At 36.3% G+C, this 24,750-nt stretch overlaps 1 protein-coding gene across 1 annotated transcript in view; it reads left to right on the top strand.

The window, feature by feature from the left end:
* Positions 1 to 24,750, top strand: part of MDGA2 (MAM domain containing glycosylphosphatidylinositol anchor 2) — an 832,021-nt gene that overhangs the window by 518,238 nt on the left and 289,033 nt on the right. Inside the window, exon 4 of the mRNA XM_001097544.5 lies at positions 15,240 to 15,436. Within this exon, the coding sequence (XP_001097544.1) occupies positions 15,240 to 15,436 (197 nt within the window). The remainder of the gene's footprint in view (positions 1 to 15,239; positions 15,437 to 24,750) is intronic.

Raw genomic sequence — 24,750 nt, 5'->3', positions numbered from 1 at the left:
AAGTCTTTACTATTCTTTCTGGAAAGAAATAGTTGTCTGTATTTGGCTTAGATCTCTATAGGATCATTTATTTTAACTGCGTTGTTTTTTTTCTTCTTACTCATATATTTTCCTTTTTTGACTCATGAACTGTAGGCTACTTGTAAACCGAGTGATTTATATAATGCTCAGCATATTGTTGACATGTAAAATGTGCATGAAAATAATGAACATAAACATTTTAGATTAAGACGTATTTGGTAATACTCATCATGTTACATATATACTGGCAAATTACTTCATCTCTCTGAAACTCGACTTCCCAGGACATTAAAAGAGATGAAGTTGCTATAAAGATGAAATTAGTTGGCATATGTAAAGTTTCTTCCAAAACATCGTAGCCCCAAATAGGTTTTCAATAAATATTAGGTATATCACTCATTAGTTGATTATTTGTACGCCATGTCCTGAACACCTACATGTTGAGATTAATAGAAGCTCAAAAAAAATATTGCAAAGTAAAACTGGGGAAGTAGATGATTCTTTTGTTTTCTATTTGATAGAATGTTTATTTGTTCATTAATTCACTCACATATTTGTATGATGACTATTTACATCATACTATTTAAAATTAATTTATTTATTTTTTATTATAGTTTAAGTTCTAGGGTACATGTGCACAATGTGCAGGTTTGTTACATATGTATACATGTGCCATGTTGGTGTGCTGCACCCATTAACTGGTCATTTACATTAGGTATATCTCCTAATGCTATCCCTCCCCCATCCCCCCACCCCACGACAGGCGCACAGGCTAGAATGGCGATCATTAAAAAGTCAGGAAACAACAGGTGCTGGAGAGGATGTGGAGAAATAGGAACACTTTTACACTGTTGGTGGGACTGTAAACTAGTTCAACCATTGTGGAAGACTTAGAGTATAATAAAGTATAATAAGTATAACTTAAAGCATAATAAAAATTAATTAATTTTAAAAGTATGATGTAGTCATCGTACAAATATGTGAGTAAATTAATGAAAAAATAAACATTCTATCAAATAGAAAAAAAAATCATCTACTTCCCCAGTTTTACTTTGCAATATTTTTTTGAGCTTCTATTAATCTCAACATGTAGGTGTTCAGGACATGGTGTACAAATAATCAACTAATGAGTGATATACCTAATATTTATTGAAAACCTATTTGGGGCTACGATGTTTTGGAAGAAACTTTACATATGCCAACTAATTTCATCTTTATAGCAACTTCATCTCTTTTAATGTCCTGGGAAGTCGAGTTTCAGAGAGATGAAGTAATTTGCCAGTATATATGTGACATGATGAGTATTATCAAATATGTCTTAATCTAAAATGTTTATGTTGGGAGGCCGAGACGGGCGGATCACGAGGTCAGGAGATTGAGACCATCCTGGCTAACACGGTGAAACCCCGTCTCTACTAAAAATACAAGAAAATTAGCCGGGCGAGGTTGCGGGGGCCTGTAGTCCCAGCTACTCGGGAGGCTGAGGCAGGAGAATGGCGTGAACCCGGGAGGCGGAGCTTGCAGTGAGCCGAGATCGCGCCACTGCACTCCAGCCTGGGGCACAGAGCAAGACTCCGTCTCAAAAAAAAAAAAAAAGTTTATGTTTATTATTTTCATGCACATTTTACATGTCTACAGTATGCTGAGCATTATATAAATCACTCAGTTTACAAGTAGCCTACAGTTCATGAGTCAAAAAAGGAAAATATATGAGTGGTTTTGATTTGCATTTCTCTGATGGCGAGTGATGATGAGCATTTTTTCATGTGTCTGTTGGCTGCATAAATGCTTTCTTCTGAGAAGTGTCTGATCATATCCTTCATCCACTTTTTGATGGGGTTGTTCGTTTTTTCCTTATAAATTCATTTAAGTTCTTTGTAGGTTCTGGATATTAGCACTTTGTCACATAAGTAGATTGCAAAAATTTTCTCCCATTCTGTAGGTTGCCTGTTCACTCTGATAGTAGTTTATTTTGCTGTGCAGAAGCTCTTTAATTAGATACCACTTGTCAACTCTGGCTTCTGTTGCCATTGCTTTTGGTGTTTTAGATATGAAGTCCTTGCCCATGCCTATGTCCTGAATGGTATTACCTAGGTTTTCTTCTAGGGTTTTTATGGTTGTAGGTCTAACATTTAAGTCTCTAATCCATCTTGTATTTTTTTTTTTTTTGTATGAGGTGTAAGGAAGGGATCCAGTTTCAACTTTCTACATATGGCTAGCCAGTTTTCCCAGAACCATTTATTAAATAGGGAATCCTTTCCCCATTTCTTGTTTTTGTCAGGTTTGTCAAAGATCAGGTAGTTGTAGATGTGTGGTATTATTTCTGAGGTCTCTGTTCTGTTCCATTGGTCTATATCTCTGTTTTGGTACCAGTACCATGCTGTTTTGGTTATTATAGCCTTGTAGTATAGTTTGAAGTCAGGTAGCGTGATGCCTCCAGCTTTCTTCTTTTGGCTTAGGATTGTCTTGGCAATGTGGGCTCTTTTTTGGTTCCATATGAACTTTAAAGTAGTTTTTTCCAATTCTGTGAAGAAAGTCATTGGTAGCTTAATGGGGATGGCATTGAATCTGTAAATTACCTTGGGCAGCATGGCCATTTTCACGTTATTGAACTTCCTATCTATGAGCATGGGATGTTCTTCCATTTGTTTGTGTCCTCTTTTATTTTGTTGAGCAGTGGTTTGTAGTTCTCCTTGAAGAGGTCCTTTGCATCCCTTGTAAGTTGGATTCCTAGGTATTTTATTCTCTTTGAAGCAATTGTGAATGGGAGTTCACTCATGATTTGGCTCTCTGTTTGTCTGTTTTTGGTGTGTAGGAATGCTTGTGATTTTTGTACATTGATTTTGTATCCAGAGACTTTGCTGAAGTTGCTTATCAGCTTAAGGAGATTTTGGACTGAGACAAGGGGGTTTTCTAAATATACAATCATGTCATCTGCAAACAGGGACAATTTGACTTCCTGTTTTCCTAATTGAATACCCTTTATTTCTTTCTCCTGCCTGATTGCACTGGCCAGCACTTCCAACACTGTGTTGAATAGGAGTGGTGAGAGAGGGCATCCTTGTTTTGTGCCAGTTTTCAAAGGGAATGCTTCCAGTTTTTGTCCATTCACTATGATATTGGCTGTGGGTTTGTCATAAATAGCTCTTATTATTTTGAGATACATTCCATCAATACCGAATTTATTGAGAGTTTTTTAGCATGAAAGGCTGTTGAATTTTGTCAAAGGCCTTTTCTGCATTTATCGAGATTAATCATGTGGTTTTTGTCTTTGGTTCTGTGTACATGCTGGATTATGTTTATTGATTTGTGTATGTTGAACCAGTCTTGCATCCCAGGGATGAAGCTCACTTGATCATGGCAGATAGGCTTTTCGATATGCTGCTGGATTTGGTTTGCCAGTATTTTATTTAGGATTTTTGCGTCGATGTTCATCAGGGATATTGGTCTAAAATTCTCTTTTTTTGTTGTGTCTCTGCCAGGCTTTTGTATCAGGATGACGTTGGCCTCATAAAATGAGTTAGGGAGGATTCCCTCTTTTTCTATTGATTGGAATAGTTTCAGAAGGAATGATACCAGCTCCTCCTTGTACCTCTGGTAGAATTCGGCTATGAATCCGTCTGATCCTGGACTTTTTTTGGTTGGTAGGCTATTAATTATTGCCTCAGTTTCAGAGCCTGTTATTGGTCTCTTCAGGGATTCAACATCTTCTGGGTTTAGTCTTGGGAGTATGTATGTGTCCAGGAATTTATCTGTTTCTTCTAGGTTTTCTAGTTTATTTGCATAGAAGTGTTTATAGTATTCTCTGATGGCAGTTTGTATTTCTGTGGGGTCGGTGGTGATATCCCCTTTCTCATTTTTTTATTACATCTATTTGAGTCTTTTCTCTTTTCTTCTTTATTAGTCTTGCTAGTGGTCTATCAATTTCGTTGATCTTTTCAAAAAACCAGCTCCTGGATTCATTGATTTTTTGAAGGGTTTTTTTGTGTCTCTACCTCCTTCAGTTCTGCTCTGATCTTAGTTATTTCTTGCCTTCTGCTAGCTTTTGAATGTGTTTGCTCTTGCTTCTCTAGTTCCTTCAATTGTGATGTTAGGGTGTCAATTTTAGATCCTTCCTGCTTTCTCTTGTGGGCATTTAGTACTATAAATTTCCCTCTACACACTGCTTTAAATGTGTCCCAGAGATTCTGGTATGTTGTATCTTTGTTCTCATTGGTTTCAAAGAGCATCTTTATTTCTGCTTTCATTTTGTTATGTACCCAGTAGTCATTCAGGAGCAGGTTGTTCAGTTTCCATGTAGTTGAGTGGTTTTGAGTGAGTTTCTGAATCCTTGGTTCTAGTTTGATTACACTGTGGTCTGAGAGACAGTTTGTTAACATTTCTGTTCTTTTACATTTGCTGAGGAGTGCTTTACTTCCAACTGTGTGGTCAGTTTTGGAATAAATATGATGTGGTGCTGAGAAGTATTCTGTTGATTTGTGGTGGAGAGTTCTGTAGATGTCTATTAGGTCTGCTTGGTGCAGAGCTGAGTTCAATTCCTAGATATCCTTGTTAACTTTCTGTCTCGTTCTGTCTAATGTTAACAGTGGAGTGTTAAAGTCTCTCATTATTATTGTGTGGGAGTCTAAGTCTTTTTGTAAGTCTCTAAGGACTTGCTATATGAATCTGGGTGCTCCTGCATTGGGCGCATATATATTTAGGATAGTTAGCTCTTCTTGTTGAATTGATCCCTTTACCATTATGTAATGACCTTCTTTGTCTCTTTTGATCCTTGTTGGTTTAAAGTCTGTTTTATCAGAAAGTAGGATTGCAACCTCTGCCTTTTATTGTTTTCCATTTTCTTAGTAGATCTTCCTCCATCCCTTTATTTTGAGCCTATGTGTGTCTCTGCATATGAGATGGGTCTCCTGACTACAGCACACTAATGGGTTTTGAGTCTTTATAAAATTTGCCAGTCTGTGTCTTTTAATTGGAGCATTTAGCCCATTTACATTTACGGTTAATATTTTTATGTGTGAATTTGATCCTGTCATTATTATGTTAGCTGGTTATTTTGCTCATTAGTAGATGCAGTTTCTTCCTAGCATCGATGATCTTTACATTTTGGCATGTTTTTACAGTGGCTGGTACTGGTTGTTCCTTTCCATGTTTAGTGCTTCCTTCAGGAGCTCTTGTAAGGCAGGCCTGGTGGTGACAAAATCTCTCAGCATTTGCTTATCTGTAAAGGATTTTATTTCTCCTTCACTTATGAAACTTACTTTGGCTGGATATGAAATTCCGGGTTGAAAATTCTTTTCCTTAAGAATGTTGAATATTGGCTGCCACTCTCTTCTGGCCTTGTAGAGTTTCTGCCGAGAGATCCACTGTTAGTCTGATGGGCTTCCCTTTGTGGGTAACTCGACGTTTCTCTCTGGCTACCCTTAACATTTTTTCCTTCATTTCAACTTCTTGAATCTGATGATTATGTGTCTTGGCGTTGCTCTTCTCGAGGATTATCTTTGTGGCGTGGTCTGTATTTCCTGACTTTGAATGTTGGCCTGCCTTGCTAGGTTGGGAAGTTCTCCTGGATAATATCCTGCAGAGTGTTTTCCAACTTGGTTCCATTATCCCCATCACTTTCAGGTACACCAATCAGACGTAGATTTTGTCTTTTCACATAGTCCCATATTTCTTGGAGGCTTTGTTCATTTCTTTTTACTCTTTTTTCTCTAAACTTCTCTTCTTGCTTCATTTCATTCATTTGATCTTCAATCACTGATACCCTTTCTTCCAGTTGATCAAATCAGTCACTGAAACTTGTTCATTAATCATGTAGTTCTCATACCATGGTTTTCAACTCCATCAGGTCATTTAAGGATTTCTCTACATTGGTTATTCTAGGTAGCCATTCGTCTAATCTTTTTTCAAGGTTTTTGGCTTCTTTGTGATGAGTTCAAACTTTCTCCTTTAACTCATAGAAAGTTGATCGTCTGAAGCCTTCTTCTCTCAACTTGTCAAAGTCATTCTCCATCCAGCTTTGTTCCATTGCTGGTGAGCAGCTGCGATCCTTTGGAGGGGGAGAGGCACTCTGATTGTTAGAATTTTCAGCTTTTCTGCTCTGTTTTTTCCCCATCTTTGTGGTTTTATCTACCTTTGGTCTTTGGTGATGGTGACGTAGAGATGGGGTTTTGGTGTGGATGTCCTTTCTGTTTGTTAGTTTTCCTTCTAACTGTCAGGACCCTCAGCTGCAGGTCTGTTGGAGTTTGCTGGAGATCCACTCCAGACCCTGTTTGCCTAGGTATCAGCAGCGGAGGCTGCAGAACAGCGAATATTGCTGAACAGCAAATGTTGCTGCCTGATTGTTCCTCTGGAAGCTTCCTCTCGGAGGGTACCTGGCTGTGTGAGGTGTCAGTCTGCTGGGGGGTGCCTCCCAGTTAGGCTACTCGGAGGTCAGGGACCTACTTGAGGAGGCAGTCTGTCCATTCTCAGATCTCAAACTCCTTGCTGGGAGAACCACTACTCTCTTCAAAGCTTTCAGACAGGGACATTTAAATCTGCAGAGGTTTCTGCAGCCTTTTGTTTAGCTATGCCCTGTCCCCAGAGGCAGAGTCTACAGAGGTAGCCAGGCCTCCTTGAGCTACAGTGGGCTCCACCCAATTCGAGCTTCCTGGCCACTTTGTTTACCTACTCAAGCCTCAATGGCGGGTCTCCCTCCCCCAGCCTCCCTGGCGCCTTGCAGTTTGATCTCAGACTGCTGTGCTGGCAATGAGGGAGGCTCCGTGGGCTTAGGACCCTCTGAGCCAGGCACAGTATATAATCTCTTGGTGTGCTATTTGCTAAGACCCTCGGAAAAGTGCAGTATTAGGGTGAGAGTGACCCGATTTTCCAGGTGCTGTGTGTCATGGTTTCCCTTGGCTAGGAAAGGGAATTCCCTTACCCCTTGCATTTCCTGGGTGAGGCGATGCCTCGCCCTGCTTTGGCTCTTGCTCGGTGGGCTGCACCCACTGTCCTGACCCACTATCAGACACGCCCCACTGAGATGAACTCGGTACCTCAATTGGAAATGCAGAAATCACCCATCTTCTATGTCGCTCACCCTGGGAGCTGTAGCCTGGAGCTGTTCCTATTCGGCCATCTTAAGAAGATAATTCTTACAGGTATACAGAGAAAAACTGTGGAAATGTTCAGATTGTCTTGGAACATTTCTCTTACCATTACATCAAAACCTTTGTCAAATTTTTTCATACCACAAATTCTTTTGGGAGACAATTGGGAGATAGTTATTTCTAGAGTTAAGGAAAACAGCATACATTACATTAATTTTCTTAAACTGACTTTAATCTACTAGTGTTTGGCACATTTAATCAGCCAAAAAAAGTTTCAAGAAAAGTAGTTTAGTTATAAAGGGGTAGCTACTGCATTTAAATGAAAAAACAAATTTTTCTTAGATTATCATTATGATATATATCAGTTTCTTTGCTGAAAACTGACATTGACTATATTCATGACAGAATAATCTTCCTTTATATTAATTTATTAGATTATTATTGAGTATTTATGCCCATTATATTGGTTTTTAAGAATATAAATATAACTATGGTATGAGTCCTATACACATAGAAATATATTTTATAGGAAACCATATTATGTTATCAAAATATATTTAAAATAAATATTCATATATCAAATAAGATACTCAATTATGTACATTACTATATACATGTGAAGAATTTTGGCCCCAGTTTAATAATAAAAATCATATGCTCTTAAAATTACATTATTTAATATTTATATATTTGAATTTAACACATTTAGCCTATAAAATTAAATTTATTTTAAAGAGAATAGATAAATACAAATAAAATAACAATAACAGAAAATAGTTCAGTGTGGTTATGTAATGTTGTCAGGGTCATAGAGTATGAAAATTGACTGTTGAATAAATATGGAGACATTTTATGCTCTCTGAACTACATTCAAAAGCTAGAGAAAATTATGAATAGTAACTTCAAGTTCTTATGATAAAAGTGTGTAGCAGGTGCTTTTTCTTCCTGGAAGCATTGGAAGATGTTGGCTCTGAAGTCAGTCCTTCTAATGGAATTGTCCTCAGCTGGCAAAAGCCACCTCACTATGGGAAGTGCTAATGCAGTGAAGCATCAATATCCTTTGTAGGAAAACTCTGCAGGGTGACTCTGAAAGGCCTTCTCAACTCAACAGCTCCATCTGACCTATTTGGAAGTAATACATCACAGTTGAACTCATTCCACTGCCTAATCCTTCTTTTTTTAAAACACTACCACATGAGTTGATTCTGAGGGCACTCTCCAACATCTTCCAAAATGCATGTCTTCATCAAAGAATAAGATTTCCAAAGAACCCATTCTAGGTGATCTGAGGAAGATAACTTTAAAATGGAACTTTAGAGATGGATCACTCACCAGCCAACTAGCTGGCTGTAATGAGGGCCCCATTGCTGTTGGAGGGCAGCCACTGATAGCTCTTTTTTTTTTTTTTTTTTTTTTTTTTTTTTTTTTTTTTTTTTTTGAGACAGAATCTTGCTCTGTCACCCAGGCTGGAGTAAAGTGGCATGATCTCAGCTCACTACAACCTCTACCTCCCGGGTTCAAGCGATTCTTGTGCCTCAGCCTTCTGAATAGCTGGGATTACAGGCGTGTGCCACCATGTCCAGCTAATTTTTATATTTTTAGAAGAGACTAATTCACCATGTTGCCCAGGCTGGTCTTTTAATTCCCTATCTCAGATGATCTGCCTGCCTTGGCCTTCCAAAGTGCTGGAATTACAGGCATGAGCCACCACGCCTGGCCAACCACTCTTGATTGCTATAGTGGGAAGTTTTTAAAATCTTCACCTGTGATAAGGATAGGTACTGATGAAAGGTAATGCCTTGTGAATTCAATATTTCAGGCTTCTGAGGAATTCAGAGGAAAGTAATAATTATAAGGACAATGGAATCAATTAGGTTCTGCTGGGTTCCTGTTATGCAGTGGAGGAAAAAAAAATGAAAGGCTAAGTGTAATTAATCATCACTTGACCATGGTATGTGAGCATAAGACCTCTTTGGAAAAATACAAAGAGATTCTTATCTTCTGCAGTCAAAGGTCATACCAGCAGATAATAAGGCTTAGGGCTTATTTAAAAGTATAACAGAATTTCAAGAGGCCTGCATCCTCAGCTATGCCAGAGTCTGAACCCTGGTTGGGAACAAGGCGAGTCTTATAGGGGGTGGTTACAACTGGGTTTATGGACTCCATAACCTTGAAGTCTCAAATTTTCCTAAACCATCTGGACCTACAGAACTTGCCTATTCCTTCCAATTAGAGGCAGTCATTTCCATCTTGCTTGAAGATGACACAGAAACTTCTTCCCTTGGAGGTAACTCACACCCTTCTTAGGAAATAACCCCACCTCCATTCTGGCCACCAGATCCATATAGGGCCATTAGATAACATTACTTGGCTCTGGAATTGTTGGGCTTCTAAGAGAGGAAAAATATTTTGCTTTAAATTAGCTGTAGACCCCAGCCGGGAGTTAGGGAAGTATGTATGGAGCTAGATCCTGAGGCTGCTGGATGAGATGGGATGGAGAATAAGAGACTGAATAACAATGAGGGTGGAAAATAGGATCAAGTGAGGATAGTGACATAGATTCTTGATATGGGAACATTCTACCATGATACAAGATTTAACACTTAGACAAAGACAGCAGGAAATAGTGTCATACACTGCTAGGATGGCTCTTGGAAACTTGGGGAAAGCAATGGTCTCCACTAAATAAAGTATAAATGCCCAAACAGCTGTGCAGACAGTGAAAAAAGGACCAAATGACTCAGAGAAGTGCGAATGCTAAAGTGAATATGTCATATAAGTTCCAGAAATATCATCAGCTCACTTTTTCTTTGTAAAGGCTTGGACAACACCTCATTGACTAAAGCAGTAAGAATATGCTGATGACTGAGACACAAGCATCATTAAGAAGCTCAGTGGTGACTGGACTGTTCTCTATAGGCAAATGTTGATATCAGTAGATGCTATTATAGAATTGGCCTCTCTCATAACAGTGGGGATGACAGATTTTCAAAGTAATAGAGGCTAGGAGGTAGTTCTTAGTTGTCACAAGAAAAGTAAGCACACTTATTTTTTGTTTTTTGTTTTTGTTTTTGAGACAGAGTCTCACTCTGGTTGGAATGCAGTGGTGCGATCTTGACCCATTGCAACCTCCACCTCCCGGGTTCAAGCAGTTCTCCACTCAACCTCCCGACTAGCTGGTACTACAAGTGCCTGCCACCATGCCTGGCTAATTTTTGTATATTTGGTAGATATGGGTTTCACCATGTTGGCCAGGCTTGTCTCAAACCCCTGACCTCAAATGATCCACCCAACCTGGGCCTCCCAAAGCACTGGGATTATAGGCATGATCCACTGTGCCCAGCCAGGTGCACTTATCTTAATGAATGGCTTGTTCAAATATATCTAAGACTCCAGAATCACAGAGAGCTATGGAGATGGTTAACAGAACACAGCATCTCTAGGGGAAAATAAGTGGACAGCCAACAAACTATTGCACAATCTACACAATTTAAATAAATTAAAAATCGGTGAATAAGAGTCTGCATATGGCTGCCTAATAAAAAGCCACCATCCTTGTCCAATTACTGTACCTGAGGCAGTTTTCAGACTTTGAGCTTGTTAACTGAAGACTTCAACTGAATCACCAGAAAGAACCCTGAAACACCATAGCTAATGTATATGGTAATTATTCTCTCAGTTCTTTCTACAGAAAACCTACATCGATTTACTTGAATAATCATACACTAGGGAAAATGGACTCCTGAGATACTTTGAGAGATGTCATACACAGGATCCAAATTGACTTGGATATCAGGATTCCGGAGTGGGCACATTGCCATGGATTATCTGGTCATATCACGTACTACGTCAACTAAAATTGCCAACTTAATAGAGAGATGGAATGGCCTTTTAGAGAGGGCAATTGAGTTTTACAGAGAAAATATCCAGTAAGGGGTGGGTTCTACCCTCCAGGATGCAGTTAAATTCTAAATCAATGACCATTATTATATGCTGCTTTTTCTCCTTATAGAATACACAGGTCCAAGAACCAAGAAGTGACCTCACTATCATCACATCCAATGACCCACTGGGGGAATGCTTTCCTTCCTGCAACTCTGGGCTCTGCCAGTTTAGAGTTCCCAGTTCCCAGAAAGGGAAAAACCTTCTATTAAGTGACATAGCAAGATTCCCATTAATCTTTAAGCCATGGCATCAGCTCAGCTACTTTAGGCTTCTGTGTCAGGAAGCAGCAGATAAGAGGAATCACTATCCTAGTGGGAGTGACCAGCCTATATGAGGCTGTGTTGGTAGGACTGTTGTTACATAGTGAGGCAGGGAGCAATATGTTTGATAACCAGTTAATGCAATGAGTCATTTCTTGGTATTCTCTTGTTCAATTTTGGTCATAAACAGACAAGTACATCAACCTTGGTTTGAGAAGGATATGATGATCAAGGGCTCAAATTTGACAAAATTCTAGTAATGCAACAAGGTAAGCTACCTACACCAAAAAATGTACTAGCTCAGGGTGAGAGGAATCTGGAATGGCAATAGTAGAAGGAGATGATGGATATAGTCCTACTATAGTTCCTTTTGAAAGTTTTCCCAGGAAGAGACTAACCAGAGTCTTGGAGTAGCTTTTCCCAGATAGATTTATCACACCTAGCAAGTAGATCTGCCTGGATACTGCAGTGCAGCAGTCACATCCCTTCCTCGGGACTGAAGCACTCATTCCTCCCACTGCTGAGAGTATTAGAAGATGATTGCTGTCAGCTAGAACTGCCCTCTCTAGAAATAAGCCGAACAGAGCAGGCCCTCCTAAGGTTATGTCTCCTAGTGAGGAGTAGCATAAATTGAATGACCTGTTGATAGGGGAGGGGGTGGGTGTATAAAGGCTTAGCACCTTTGCCTCAGGGCAGGGCAGCTTTGAGGGGCTATCACGGCTCAGAAAGTTCTGCAAGGCTACTGAGACCTTTTGTAGTTCAACCCTCCCCTTGATCAATCCTACTTCTTTCACTCTCTCACATGTGTTGATCTATAAGGTACTTACCAGAACCATTTCTGCACACACATCTCTTCATCTGTTTTCTCAGAAACCTGTCCTAACTCAAATACAAATATTCGATATATATTTAGTAATCTAAAGAATATATATTAAAATAGATTTAAGTGATATGTGTGTATAAATTACTTACATTATATATTATTATATATAATTATGTGTATCTACACATGTGCATAGATGTAGGCACACACAAACATACATATATAATCTCCCTTAAAATTATATATTTTTAGCTGTGCTCCCATTTCACTTGTCTTACACAAATCTTGTTCTGGCATGTTGTTTTTAAATCTGAAATGTAAAAAACACTTAGAAATTTCTAAGCATGAGTGAATTCAACAGATAACCTAGCCAGTACAATAAGCCATTGTCACAAAATTAGAATCTTGAAGACCAATGACCCACAAGTCATCCAGACCAGGGAAGAACAGGTTTGGTCTATTCCTGACTGAGTCTGTTGACACTACCACCTAACAAGAAAACAGCTGGGGATACATCAATAAATGGGTGTTGGAAAGTACAACCCTATTAACTGTTCGGAAGTCATCATTGTTACACTGTTTACCATCCAATTCTGTTTTATTCCTGAGCTTTCTGAATTCAGAATTTAATCTTTACAAAATATACAGCTCATAACTTCTAAAAATGAGCCTGTGACTAAAGAAATTATGTTTTGAACAAGAAAAATAAATAAATTTTTTACAATTGAATCAGAGTATCTTTTTTCAAGTCACTAAGGCTAAATTCAGTTAATCAATATATATGATATATATGAAAGGCTAACCACCAAATTAATAAATATTTGATAGATTTTTAAAATCTCAAAACATTTTATGATAATGATGCTGGTATCCCTAAATATCCCAACTTAATAAAACCTGACAGCATATATCACTGCACAGCTAATAGAGTGAATTTAAATGGAAAGTTCCTTTAAGCTTTACCAAAAAGCAGCAGTTGTTCTGTAAATTTACACTACTAAAATTAGAGGCCTTTGAGGTAGCTGTGAAAATATTCTGATGTTGGAAGAAAAAAAAAAAAACCCTCAGAATGTTGCAAAACTAGAAATCAAAGTAGGACTGTCAAGCAAATCACATTTGAAAAAAAATTTAAAACTTTTTAAAGAATGGGGAAATTTTGGATTCTGTTCTTTACTTTGATTCTCTAGGGTAGCTATTACTTCACTACTTTGGTTGCCTTTTTATTATGTTAACACATCAGACAGAATCTTTTCTAAGGACCAATGTCTTTTAAATATTCAGGGTAGCATATGCTCACACACTTCACTATTCTTATGTCCACATAAATACTGTAGGTTATTTCCAGGCCTTTGTAAAAGTTTTTGTCATGTAGAAGCGTTTGATAGTCTGGACAATGGACAAGTGGCATTTTACTTATTTATAATAAGAGTTGAATGTATTATGAATTGGTGAAATAAAAACAAGAAAACAGCATAGAATCAATAGGAGTTTAAATGAGACTCCAATAATGATAGTAATAATATTATTAATAATAGTAATAGCTAACTTTTATTAAGCATTCATTAAAAGTAATGACAAAAACTGAAATTACTTTTGCACCAATTTAAAACTCTGTGTCCAGGGCTTTGTGGACTATCTAATTCAATCCTTCAACAGCCTAAATAATATGGTATCATTATTATTCTGATTTGCTGACAAGGAAATTGAAGACTCCAAAGTTAAGTAATCTTTCTTGGTTATAATTCAAAGGGGTAAAGCTGGGTGAAGGTGGTAATGAACACAGCAGGTTTTGTATCATACTTAAAGTATATACTAAGTTTATACTAGCACACGGAACTAAGAACTTGCTGCTTTAATGCAAGTACACTTTTAAAATTTATTTTACTCTTAAGAAAAGAACCTGGAATATGCCATGTCAGGGTTGGCAAATTATGGCCCAGTAGCCAAAGCTGGTTGAGGAGTGTCTGTATTTATAAATAAAGCTTCATTGGAACTCAGCAACATTCATTATTAATTTACCTATTGTGTTAGGCTGCTTTCACACTGCAATGGTAGAGATGAGTAGTTGAAACAATCATTTGACCTCCAAAGCCCAAGGTATTTATGAATCAACCTTTTTCAGAAAATGCTGAGCCTCTGCTGTACAGTCTTTCTTTACGATACATGCAAAATGACACATAATTGGTTCCAATATCCAGTAATAGAAATAGGAGTGCCTTTTAATAATACCTTTTAGCACCCTTCAAATTAACAAATATAATCTGGAATATAAAATTTGAGATAACATTTAGTCCTGTGCAAGATCATATTTTGGTACAAAACATAGACTAATAATTTATAAAGTTTTTTTTATTATTTTTAATATATCAGTTATAAATAATTGGAAAAAGAAGTATATTAAGACAAAGAGGTCTAGTATAGTAGTTCACGCCTGTAATCTAGCACTTTGGGAAACCGAGGTGGTAGGATCACTTGAAGCTAGGAGTTTAAGAACAACCAGTCTCTGTCTGTACCAAAAACATAGCCAGTCCCTGTATGTACAAAAAAAAAAAAAAAAAAAATTAGCCGGGCATGGTGGTACATGCCTGTAGTCTCAGCTACTCAGGAGACTGAAGCAGGGGGATTGCTTGGGTTCAGGAGGTTGAGGCTGCAGTAAGCTCTGAGTTGTGCCACAGGACTTCAGCCTGGTTGACAGAGCAAGACCCTGTTTTAAAAAAAGAAAAAAGAGAAAGAGTAAGTCAGGCAGCTTGATATTAAATTTTTTGGTCACTGAGGTTCATTGTTTTGGCTAAGCTCTTGAATTTGAGTGTTTTAATTTTTTATCTCTCTCATGGAACCCTGTTTTATGTGGCTATAGACAAAAAGTTAGAAATATACAAGATTATTTGTACTATATCAACAAATAGAGATACTAATATGCTTTACTTCTTATCATTGGAAATGTCTTTGCAAATGAATTCAATAAGCTGAGTGAAAAAAAAGTACCTAGTGATAAGTAATACAGTCAGTGAGGAATGTGCATTTTTGGTTGGGTCGTATATGCACAATTCTTTAAAAGTCATCTATCTCATAACATTGCCATTTGGTTGTTTTTATTTCTTCTAGATTTGGATGATCCAGTAGTAACTGTTCATCAAAGTATAGGTGAAGCTAAAGAACAATTTTACTATGAGAGAACAGTGTTCCTCCGGTGTGTTGCCAATTCCAATCCTCCTGTTCGGTATAGCTGGAGACGTGGCCAGGAGGTCTTGCTGCAAGGATCTGATAAAGGAGTTGAGATTTATGAACCATTCTTTACCCAGGTATGAATTAAGGTACAGTATTTCCACCCTACTCTGCTAGGATACTTTCCTAATTCAGGCAGCATGAATTCATAGCTATTTGAAAACATAGTTTCTCTATTCTGGCCTTTCAAAAACCAATATGTGCTTGCCTTAAAGATTAGAGAACTTAAATATAAAGGACAACTTATTTTTATGTGGTTAAATTTAAAATGTTAACTCTTGAAAACATTTTTTAACTTAATATGTCCTAACATTTTTTTTAATATGTAAGTTTTCCTATGTTTCACTATAACATACATAGTTATACATTTTGCTGGCTGATTTGGGTTTTGTGGAAAGTATTTCTCAAAAGGAGAGATTTTGATTTCCCCATTTGCAAATGGTGAATAGCTATTAAACACATGAAGAAACCTGTTTGAAATTTATTTGGCTTTGGTTTTAGGAGAGATATATCTTTAATTTCCTTTAGTCATGTTCGCTTTTGACTTGGTTTAGAAATAGAGCTTTAATTGTGCTAAAAATGAAAATATTTAAGGAGTCATTACAAATGTATTTAATAAAAGTTGAATTAATTTTACATAGAATGAATGTAATATGAAATATTATTGTGTAATACACGAAGAGTAAGGAATTAATAAGTCTTCAGGAAGATACTGAAATTTGTGGGAATATTTGCGTGCTGTTATTATAAAGGTTTTTTGATGACTAGAAAGAAGCACAAACCTAAATTAACAAGGAAAAAGTTTTAAATAAAAAAAATGTGGACGAATGTTCAAAAGTATTGTGACAAAGAAAAATAATTTTTAAAATTATATAAATTGGCTGGGCGTGGTGGCTCATGCCTGTAATCTCAGCGCTTTGGGAGGCTGAGGCTGAGACGAGGTCAAGAGATAGAGATAATCCTGGACAACATGGTGAAACCCCATCTCTACTAAAAATACAAAAATTAGCTGGGCATGGTGGCATGTGCCTGTAGTCCCAACTACTCAGGAGGCTGAGGCAGGAAAATCGCCTGAACCCGGGAGGCAGAGGTTGCAGTGAGCCGAGATCTCGCACCACTGTGCTCCAGCCTGGCAACAGAGTGAGAGTCTGTCAAAAAAAAAAAAAAAAAAAAAAGGATATTATATAGATCACAAGATAGGCAGGAATTTGACACATTGTACATACATTTGAGATATGTATATATCCCTAACTAGGAAAATGTATAATTAATCTTTAATTATTATAAATATTTTACTCCACAGTTTTAAAGATTAATACAGCTTTCATATCTAAACTCTAATAACATAAGGTTACTTTGACTTTGTAAATATCCCAGCATCCCATTTTTCACCATTGAATATATTTCCTTATATGGTAAACTAAGGCCTGACCTCTTTCAGATTAATATAATTGCCAATATTTAGACATTAACTGTGGAATAATGCAGTGATTATATAACATCTGCACATGTCATATATATTCCTGTTTTGCAAATAGATTGTAAATAAAAATATGTATTCTTTATTTTTTAAAAGGTATAGAACAGTTTTAACTTGCCAAAATATAAATCTCTGAAAATCAGCATCGCACATGGCATTGCTAGTCAGTTCACCATAACATAGTACTGAGGCCTGTTCTAATCTGATTGTCTCTTGATTTAGGCCACTGTGACACTAAGTGTTCTCTGCCAACGGGTAGGACTGAATTTTCCCCCATACTTTCTGTAATGCTTTAATTCATTCTTCAATTGTTACTAAAATGATTTTTTGGTTTAAAATGTTATCCAGATAAATGATCATCTATTACGTATTTTATTTTTCTATTGTCAATTTATTTTTAAAATATGCACATTATTAAGATTTAGAAAACATCTTTTCCTCTAGAATCTTTTCAAACATGGTAACATTTATAGAAAATAAGGTAATTCTAAACATCTTTTCACTATATGGTTATTTCTTTTTGTTTGCTTGTTTTTGAGATGGAGCCTCGCTCTGTCACCTGGGCTGGAGTGCAGTGACATGATCTCTGCTTACTGCAATCTCTGCCTCCGGGTTTAAGCGTTTCTCATGCCTCAGCCTCCTGAGTAGCTGGGATTAAAGGTGTCCACCACCACACTAGGCTAATGTTTGTAAATTTAGTAGAAATGGGATTTACCATGTTGGCTAGGCTGATCTCAAACTCCTGACCTCAAGCAATCCACCCGCCTTGGCCTTGCAATGTGCCGGGATTACAGGTGTGAGCCACCGTGCCTAGCTATATGGCTATTTCTAACCTGCAAATGGGTCCAATCACTTGGAATTGAACACATGGGTCTTGTCCAGATTTTGGAAAATCTTTCATACTATCAAAATATTTAAGGATTTATTTTAAATTTACTAAACAAGCACAGTCAAACTTTTAAAAAATTGATACATTATAACTGTCCATATGTATCTGGTATGGTGTGATGTTTTGATACATGTCTGCACATTGTATCATAATCAAATCAGGGTATTTAGCATATCCATTACCTGATACATTTATCATTTCTTCATGATGATAATGATCAAAATATTCTCTTCTAGCTGTATTGAAATATACAATACAATATTGTTAAATGGTCAACTTATTCTGCAATGGAACACTAGAATCTGTTCCTCCAAAGTGTAACTTTGCACCTATTGACCGATCTCTTTCTATTCTCCCTTCTACCTCCCTTTCTCTAGCCACTGCTAACGATTATTGTGCTCTCTAATTCTAGGAGGTCAACTTTTTTAGATTCCACACATGAGTAAATAATATAGTATTTGTCTTTCTGTACCTTGATTATTTTACTTAACATAATGTCCTTCAGATCCATCCATGTTGCTGGCTCTGGGACAGACCCATCATTTGCAGCAATGTGGACGGATCTGGAGGACATTATATTAGGTAAAATAAACATTCATTATTTTATAGCTGCATTCGTTGTTTCATAGCTGAATAGTATTCCATTATGTACATATTCCACATTTTCTTTATCCATTCATCTGTTGATGAACACTTAGGTTTATTACCTATTTTGTCTATTGTGAATGGTCCTGTAATAAATATGGAAGTGCAAGTATCTCCTCAACATACTGTTTTAATTTCTTTTGGATTTATCCAACAGTAGGATTGCTGGATCATATTATAGCTCTATTTTTAATTTTTTGAGGAACCCCTATGCTGTTTTCCATAATGGCTGTACTAATTTGCATTCCCGCCAACAGTGTATAAGTGTTCCTCTTACTCTGCATCCACACCAGAATTTGTTATTTTTTGTCTTTTTGATAATAGCCATTCGAATGGGAGGGGGGGTGATAGCTCACTGTGGTTTTGTTTTGCATGTCCTTAGTAATCAGTGATTTTGAGCATTTTTTCACATAACTGTTGGTCATTTGTATATATTCTTTTGAGTAATGTCTATTTACATCTTTTGCCCATTTTAAAATAAGATTTTTTTTTTTTTGCTGTTAAGTTCTGTGTATTTTCTAGATATTAACCTCTTATCACTTTGAATGCATAGTCTGCAAATATTTTCTCCCATTCTGTAGGTTGTTTCTTCACTGTGTTGATTGTTTCCATTCATATGCCCAAGCTTTTTAGTTCAATATAATTCTATTTTTCTATTTCTGTTTCAGTTGCCTGTCCCTAGACCAATGTCATGAAGCATTTCCCCTATGTTTTCTTCTAGTAGTTGTGTTATCTCCGGTCTTACATTTAAGGGTTGAATTCATTTTGAGTTGTTGTTTGTATATGAGGAGAAATAGAAGTGTAGCTTTACCTTTCTGCATGTGAATATTCAAGCTTCCCAGCACTATCTACTGAAGACACATTTTCCTTTCCCTAATGTGAGATTTTGGCACTTTTGTTGAAAATTCATTGGCTGTAAGTGTGTTGATTTGGTTATGTGCTGTCTATTCCATTCCATTGGCCTATATGTCTATTTTTATGTCAGTACTATGCTGTTTTGGATACTATAGTATTGTAGAATATTTTGAAGTCAGATAGTATGATGCCAACTTTGTTGTTTTTGCTCAAAATTGCTTTGGCTGTTTGGGATTTTTTGTGGTTTCATACACATTTTGGATTGTGTTTTCTTATATCTGTGAAGAATTTCATTGGTATTTTAACAGGATTGGATTGAATCTGTGGATCACTTTGGATAGTACAGACATTTTAACAATGTTAATTCTTCCAATCTGTTAACCTGTGATATCTTCCAATTTAATTGTATCCTCTTCAATTTTTCTCATCAATGTTTGATGGTTTGCATTGTATCAATCTTTCCCCTCCTTGGTTAAATTTATTTCTAGGTATTCTTTAGTTAGATAATATGGCAGAGGCCTTCTTAACACTGAAGACTCATCATCTCAGGGAAGCTGTCTCTGAAAAGCTGATACAACGTCTCATTCCTTCCTTCTTTATACCTCCATATTGGGTTACTCTTTCTCTGTTTACTTTATCTTTTGCTTATTGTGCTAATGTTTTTATGTCTCTCTCTATATATATATATGTATATATATGTATACATATATATATGTAGGGAAGGACAAAACATATGTGTGTGTATATATATGTATATATAACTTTACACAAACATATACATATATACTTCTTAGATGTTATTGATTTCTTGAACTACTGTTTCCCATACTGCCATGTGTACTTTATAATGAAAAAAACTTTTATGTTAGCATTGTTCATATTGGGGCACTTCAATAATATTTTAATTTTTAAATTTATCTCCTTAGGTTGATAGCCATTGGCCTTTGTGGCTTCATGACGTAAATAAGATTCAGTTAAAATAACTAAGATCTACTATATTCAAGATATGGGCATACCTTTGCCAGAAATACAGAGGTACTAGGCAAGGCTCCTCCTCTGATGTTTGTTGATATATAAAGGAAAACTTAAGATGATCAATAATTATGATATAAAATAAAAATCATTGTCAAAATAGAGATACACAACACTGCTATGGAGGGAGCATTCAAGGTGGAGACATTAGCACCTGCAAGAAATGCAGAAGAAAGACAATGTCTCCAAAGAGTATCCATGTCTCTCGTTCGTTAGAACAATACTTAGTATGTGTGGATGACAGGGAACTGTGAAGCTGGGGAGGCATATTGGGAATATATGGTGGAAGGGTTCAGATGTCTGCTGAAGTTTTAATGTTAGAAAATGAAACTTCTTTTCAAGATATGTTTTCAATAATAATGTTATTTACTAACGTCTTGTTTTTAATAAATAGAATTTCTAAGATAATGAGATATATCTATTTTGTATGCTGATTAATAATATGCTAATAACTATAGTAATTTGAATTGAATATTTATTCCTAAATTCTGTTGAGTGACAAAAATCTTGTTTATACCTTTTTATAGACAATGTTTCCAGAAAAAAATTGGTCTGTGTTCCTAAAGCTGGTATGAATTCATAAGTACATAATGCAATATTTCTAGGAGGAATAAGTATATTTTTTGTACTTCCACTCACTTACTACTAAAAGACATAGGCTAGCATATATAATTTTCTATTTATAAGTTTGTAGTAAATTAGTCATTAGAGCTTCATAAAATGAATCTAACTTGACAGGCTTTAGTTTTTACTGATATCTAAGTATCAAAATGAATGAATATAATTTTTTTAAAGTTCTGCTTTATTTTATAAGTAATATGGAAATACCGCTTGAGGCTGTGTGTATTCCTTCACTAGAGCAATGTCAGCATTGGTAAGGGCCACTAACTAATATACATTGTATGTCTTCCTTTTATTTCTTTTGTTAAAAAGTAATGTCAAAAGTTAAATATATATATTGCAGATAATTTTGTAATTGTTTAAGAAATGTTAAACAATTACTTAAATCTTACAAATTGAAAATTCACTTTCCATTTGTCTAGAACTTTGTAAAGATGTTCATGACATCATCTTGTGTATTGTAATTACACCATCTAATTGCAAGACTGAACATGTTTACATCAATTACATAATTAGTTGTAATTAGTCTAATTAGACTAATTATACAATTAGACAATAATCAACTCAAAATTCCTTTTTACAAATCATGAAAATTCACATACAAAAAGCCTCCCAACACCCAAAATATCAAACTCAAATGATAACAAAATGCAATTAATGTTATGTGATAAAGTAGTTATAAATAGTAAAGTCTAAATGATACTCATTACCACATGTACACATATATGCCATTTGATAACATTAATCTGTGTGTGCATATATTCTCTGCTTTCTTATACATTCTGCTGTGTTGTTTTAAAATATTTTTATTATATCCTGACTGTCATGAATTAAGAAGGTAAGCCTCAAAGTTTTCCATAATTCTGTTATTTTAAAAAATATTCCATTAACAGACTTCATCTGAATTACCCACTCTACCCATTGACATGGTATATACATTAATCTTATATATTGACTTACAGACCATGTTACCTGGCTCCTCTAGTTTCACATATCTTGGTATCTTGTTTTCTGACTGCAAGAAGTAATCATTTTAGCTGACCCAGAACAACTCTCCAATCCCATGATAGCTGAACCACTGGGAAATCATGCATCTAGAGGCTTTTCTTTCTTTTTTTGTCTATTCTTCTCAGTCCGTTTTGTGTTGCCATAAAGGAACGCCTGAGATTAGATAATGTATAAAGAAAAGATATTTATTTGGTTCTCAGTTTTGCAGACTGTACAGGAAGCATGATATGGCATCTGCATCTGGTGAGGGCTTCATGCTGCTTTCACTCATGGCAAAAGGCAAAGGGGAGCTGGTATGTGCAGAGATCACATGATGAGAGAGGAAGCAAGAGAGAGAGGGGGGATGTTCCAGATTTATTTTTAACAACCAGCTCTCAAGGAAACTAATAGAGTTAGAACTCATTCACAGCCCCCCTCAGTAGATTAATCTATTCATGAGGCATCTACCCCCATGACCCAGATATCTTTCATTAGGCGCTACTTCCAACATTGGGATTAAATTTCAACATGAGGATTAAGGACAAACATCTAAACTACAGCACCTTCTCATGTGTCCATTTTGCTGCTGTGTTCTGAATAAGAATTAACTAGGATATACATATGCATACCATTGTATTTATAGGGCTATACTTGTAGGTCTTTAAAGAATAGAAATCATCTCAAACAGTAGCACAAATTCTCTTTTGTAATCTCAATATTACCACCAAATTCTTATTTTTTACCTTTAGATAACATAAATACTAGCAGTGTCCCTGATCACAAAAATTCAGGTGTACAAAATATTTTAAGAATGCATCCTTTACAAAAACCACCTCTGCATTTTAATGGCCAGAGCTGCATTGATATTGGTTCTCTGTACTTGATTATTGTATATATTTCCTTGGGGCTTACCTTTCTTTTACATTCTCTTTTCCATAATTGACTGTTCAGCTCTCCTATGGATGGCCCCAAATGCAGCTTCATAAATCTATCTTGCAGGCTACCCTAATGTAAAGATTTTTTAAATTTCCATTACTACCATTAGAGTCAACATGGTTCAGGAAACTTACTAAAAACTTACTATGTGCAATATGATGAGCTGGCTCTATTCCTTTCTAGTCAGCAATCTTTTCTGAGTTGACAACATGCAAAACACTGCCCAAATGGTAGGGAAGAGAATTTGAAGTGATCTCATTAAATGAAAAGGCAGGATCAATACATAGACATAATATAAACAATAAAAACATATATAAATATATACTCAAATGTGATTGATATAAATAGACAAAAAGCATTAACTCAAAAAGTAAAGGAGAATACCCATAGGAAGAATACACTTTTAGAGGATGGATCAGAAGTAAGAACTTTTAGGTTGAAATCTCTTCATATTGAGGCTGGTGCAGCGGCTTATGCCTGTAATCCCAACACTTTGGGAGGCCAAGGCAGGCAGATCACTTGAGGCCAGGAGTTACAGACCAGCCTGGTCAATATGGTGAAACCCCATCTCTACTAAAAATATAAAAATTAGCCCAGTGTGATGTCACGCGCCTATAATCCCAGTTACTTGTGATGCTGAAGCATGAGAATTGCTTGAACGTGGAGGCGGAGTTTCAGCGAGCCGAGGTCACACCACTGCACTCCTGGGTGACAGAGCTAAACTATGTCAAAAAAGAAAGAAAGAAAGAAAGAAAGAGAGAAAGAGAGAAAGAGAGAAAGAGAGAAAGAGAGAAAGAGAGAAAGAGAGAAAGAGAGAAAGAGAGAAAGAGAGAGAGAGAGAGAGAGAGAGAGAGAGAGAGAGAGAGAAAGAGAGAAAGAGAGAAAGAGAGAAAGAAAGAAAGAGAAAACTCTTTCTTGAAATAATGGCTGTCAGATAATTTTCAAAAGGACTGGAGAGTAGAGTTGCTTGGTGAAATGGAGAATTAGGGATGGTGGAAATCAAGTTTAAAGTATTTTCCAAGAGGAGAAAGCAATCCTTGGTGAAAAAAATTAGAAGGAAGAGACTAGTAGCATTAAACACAGAATAAGTAACTTTAGAATAAATACAAATCTGCAATCATAGCCCATCTAATATGACCTTTTCCAAGCTTTGAAATCTTACCTCATTTTATGTTCTTTATTGTGCTGCACTCCAGTCACATTAATTTTCTTTCTAGCTTTCCAACATGCCAACGTTACTGCTGTGTCAGGGTCTCCACGGTTGTGGGTCCCAGTGTCATTCTGTATCACTCATCTCTCCAGTGTATTTCTAGCCCTTCAACTTTCAACTCAAGTAAGACCTAATGAGAGCTGCTTTCCAGTCTGTTCCATCTAAAGTAGCTTACTACATCTTCATTTCTATCTATTCTCTTGTTTGATTTATTTCGTAGTATTTAATACTCTTTTAAATCATCCTCTGTATTTGTGTAGACATTTATTGTTTCACACATATGCTCCATGTTCTTTCCGCTGTGTTCCCAGCGTTCAAAAGGTAATTGGCACAGAGTATACACTAAATGATTGTCTGTTTGTTGAAATAAGGCTATAGTTAATTTTACATAAACTTTTATCGAAATGTATGTGTAGAAAAGCACATGAAACATAAGTGTACAGCTTGATGAGTTTTTAGAGAGATCACACCCCTTGTAGTAGCTTGAAGATCAAGAAACAGAACATTAGAGGAGTTCATCCCCTCCTTGTTTTTAGTTAATTTAAAGTAAACAACTGACTATTTCTTAAACTGTGAGATAGGACATGCCATGGCAAGATAACATTTAAAATCATTGAGTTTCCTTGATATGATTTTTATGTTTTACAGGGAACATGGAGACAGTTTGGCCATGTACAGGTTTTAGTAGTTCAAGTAAAAATATTTAAATATAGAAACATTACAGTGAAAAAATCAG

The sequence above is a fragment of the Macaca mulatta genome, chromosome 7 (genome assembly GCF_049350105.2).
Source record: "Macaca mulatta isolate MMU2019108-1 chromosome 7, T2T-MMU8v2.0, whole genome shotgun sequence".
NCBI classification, from domain to species: Eukaryota; Metazoa; Chordata; class Mammalia; order Primates; family Cercopithecidae; genus Macaca; species Macaca mulatta.
This window is presented reverse-complemented; position numbering and strand designations above follow the sequence as displayed.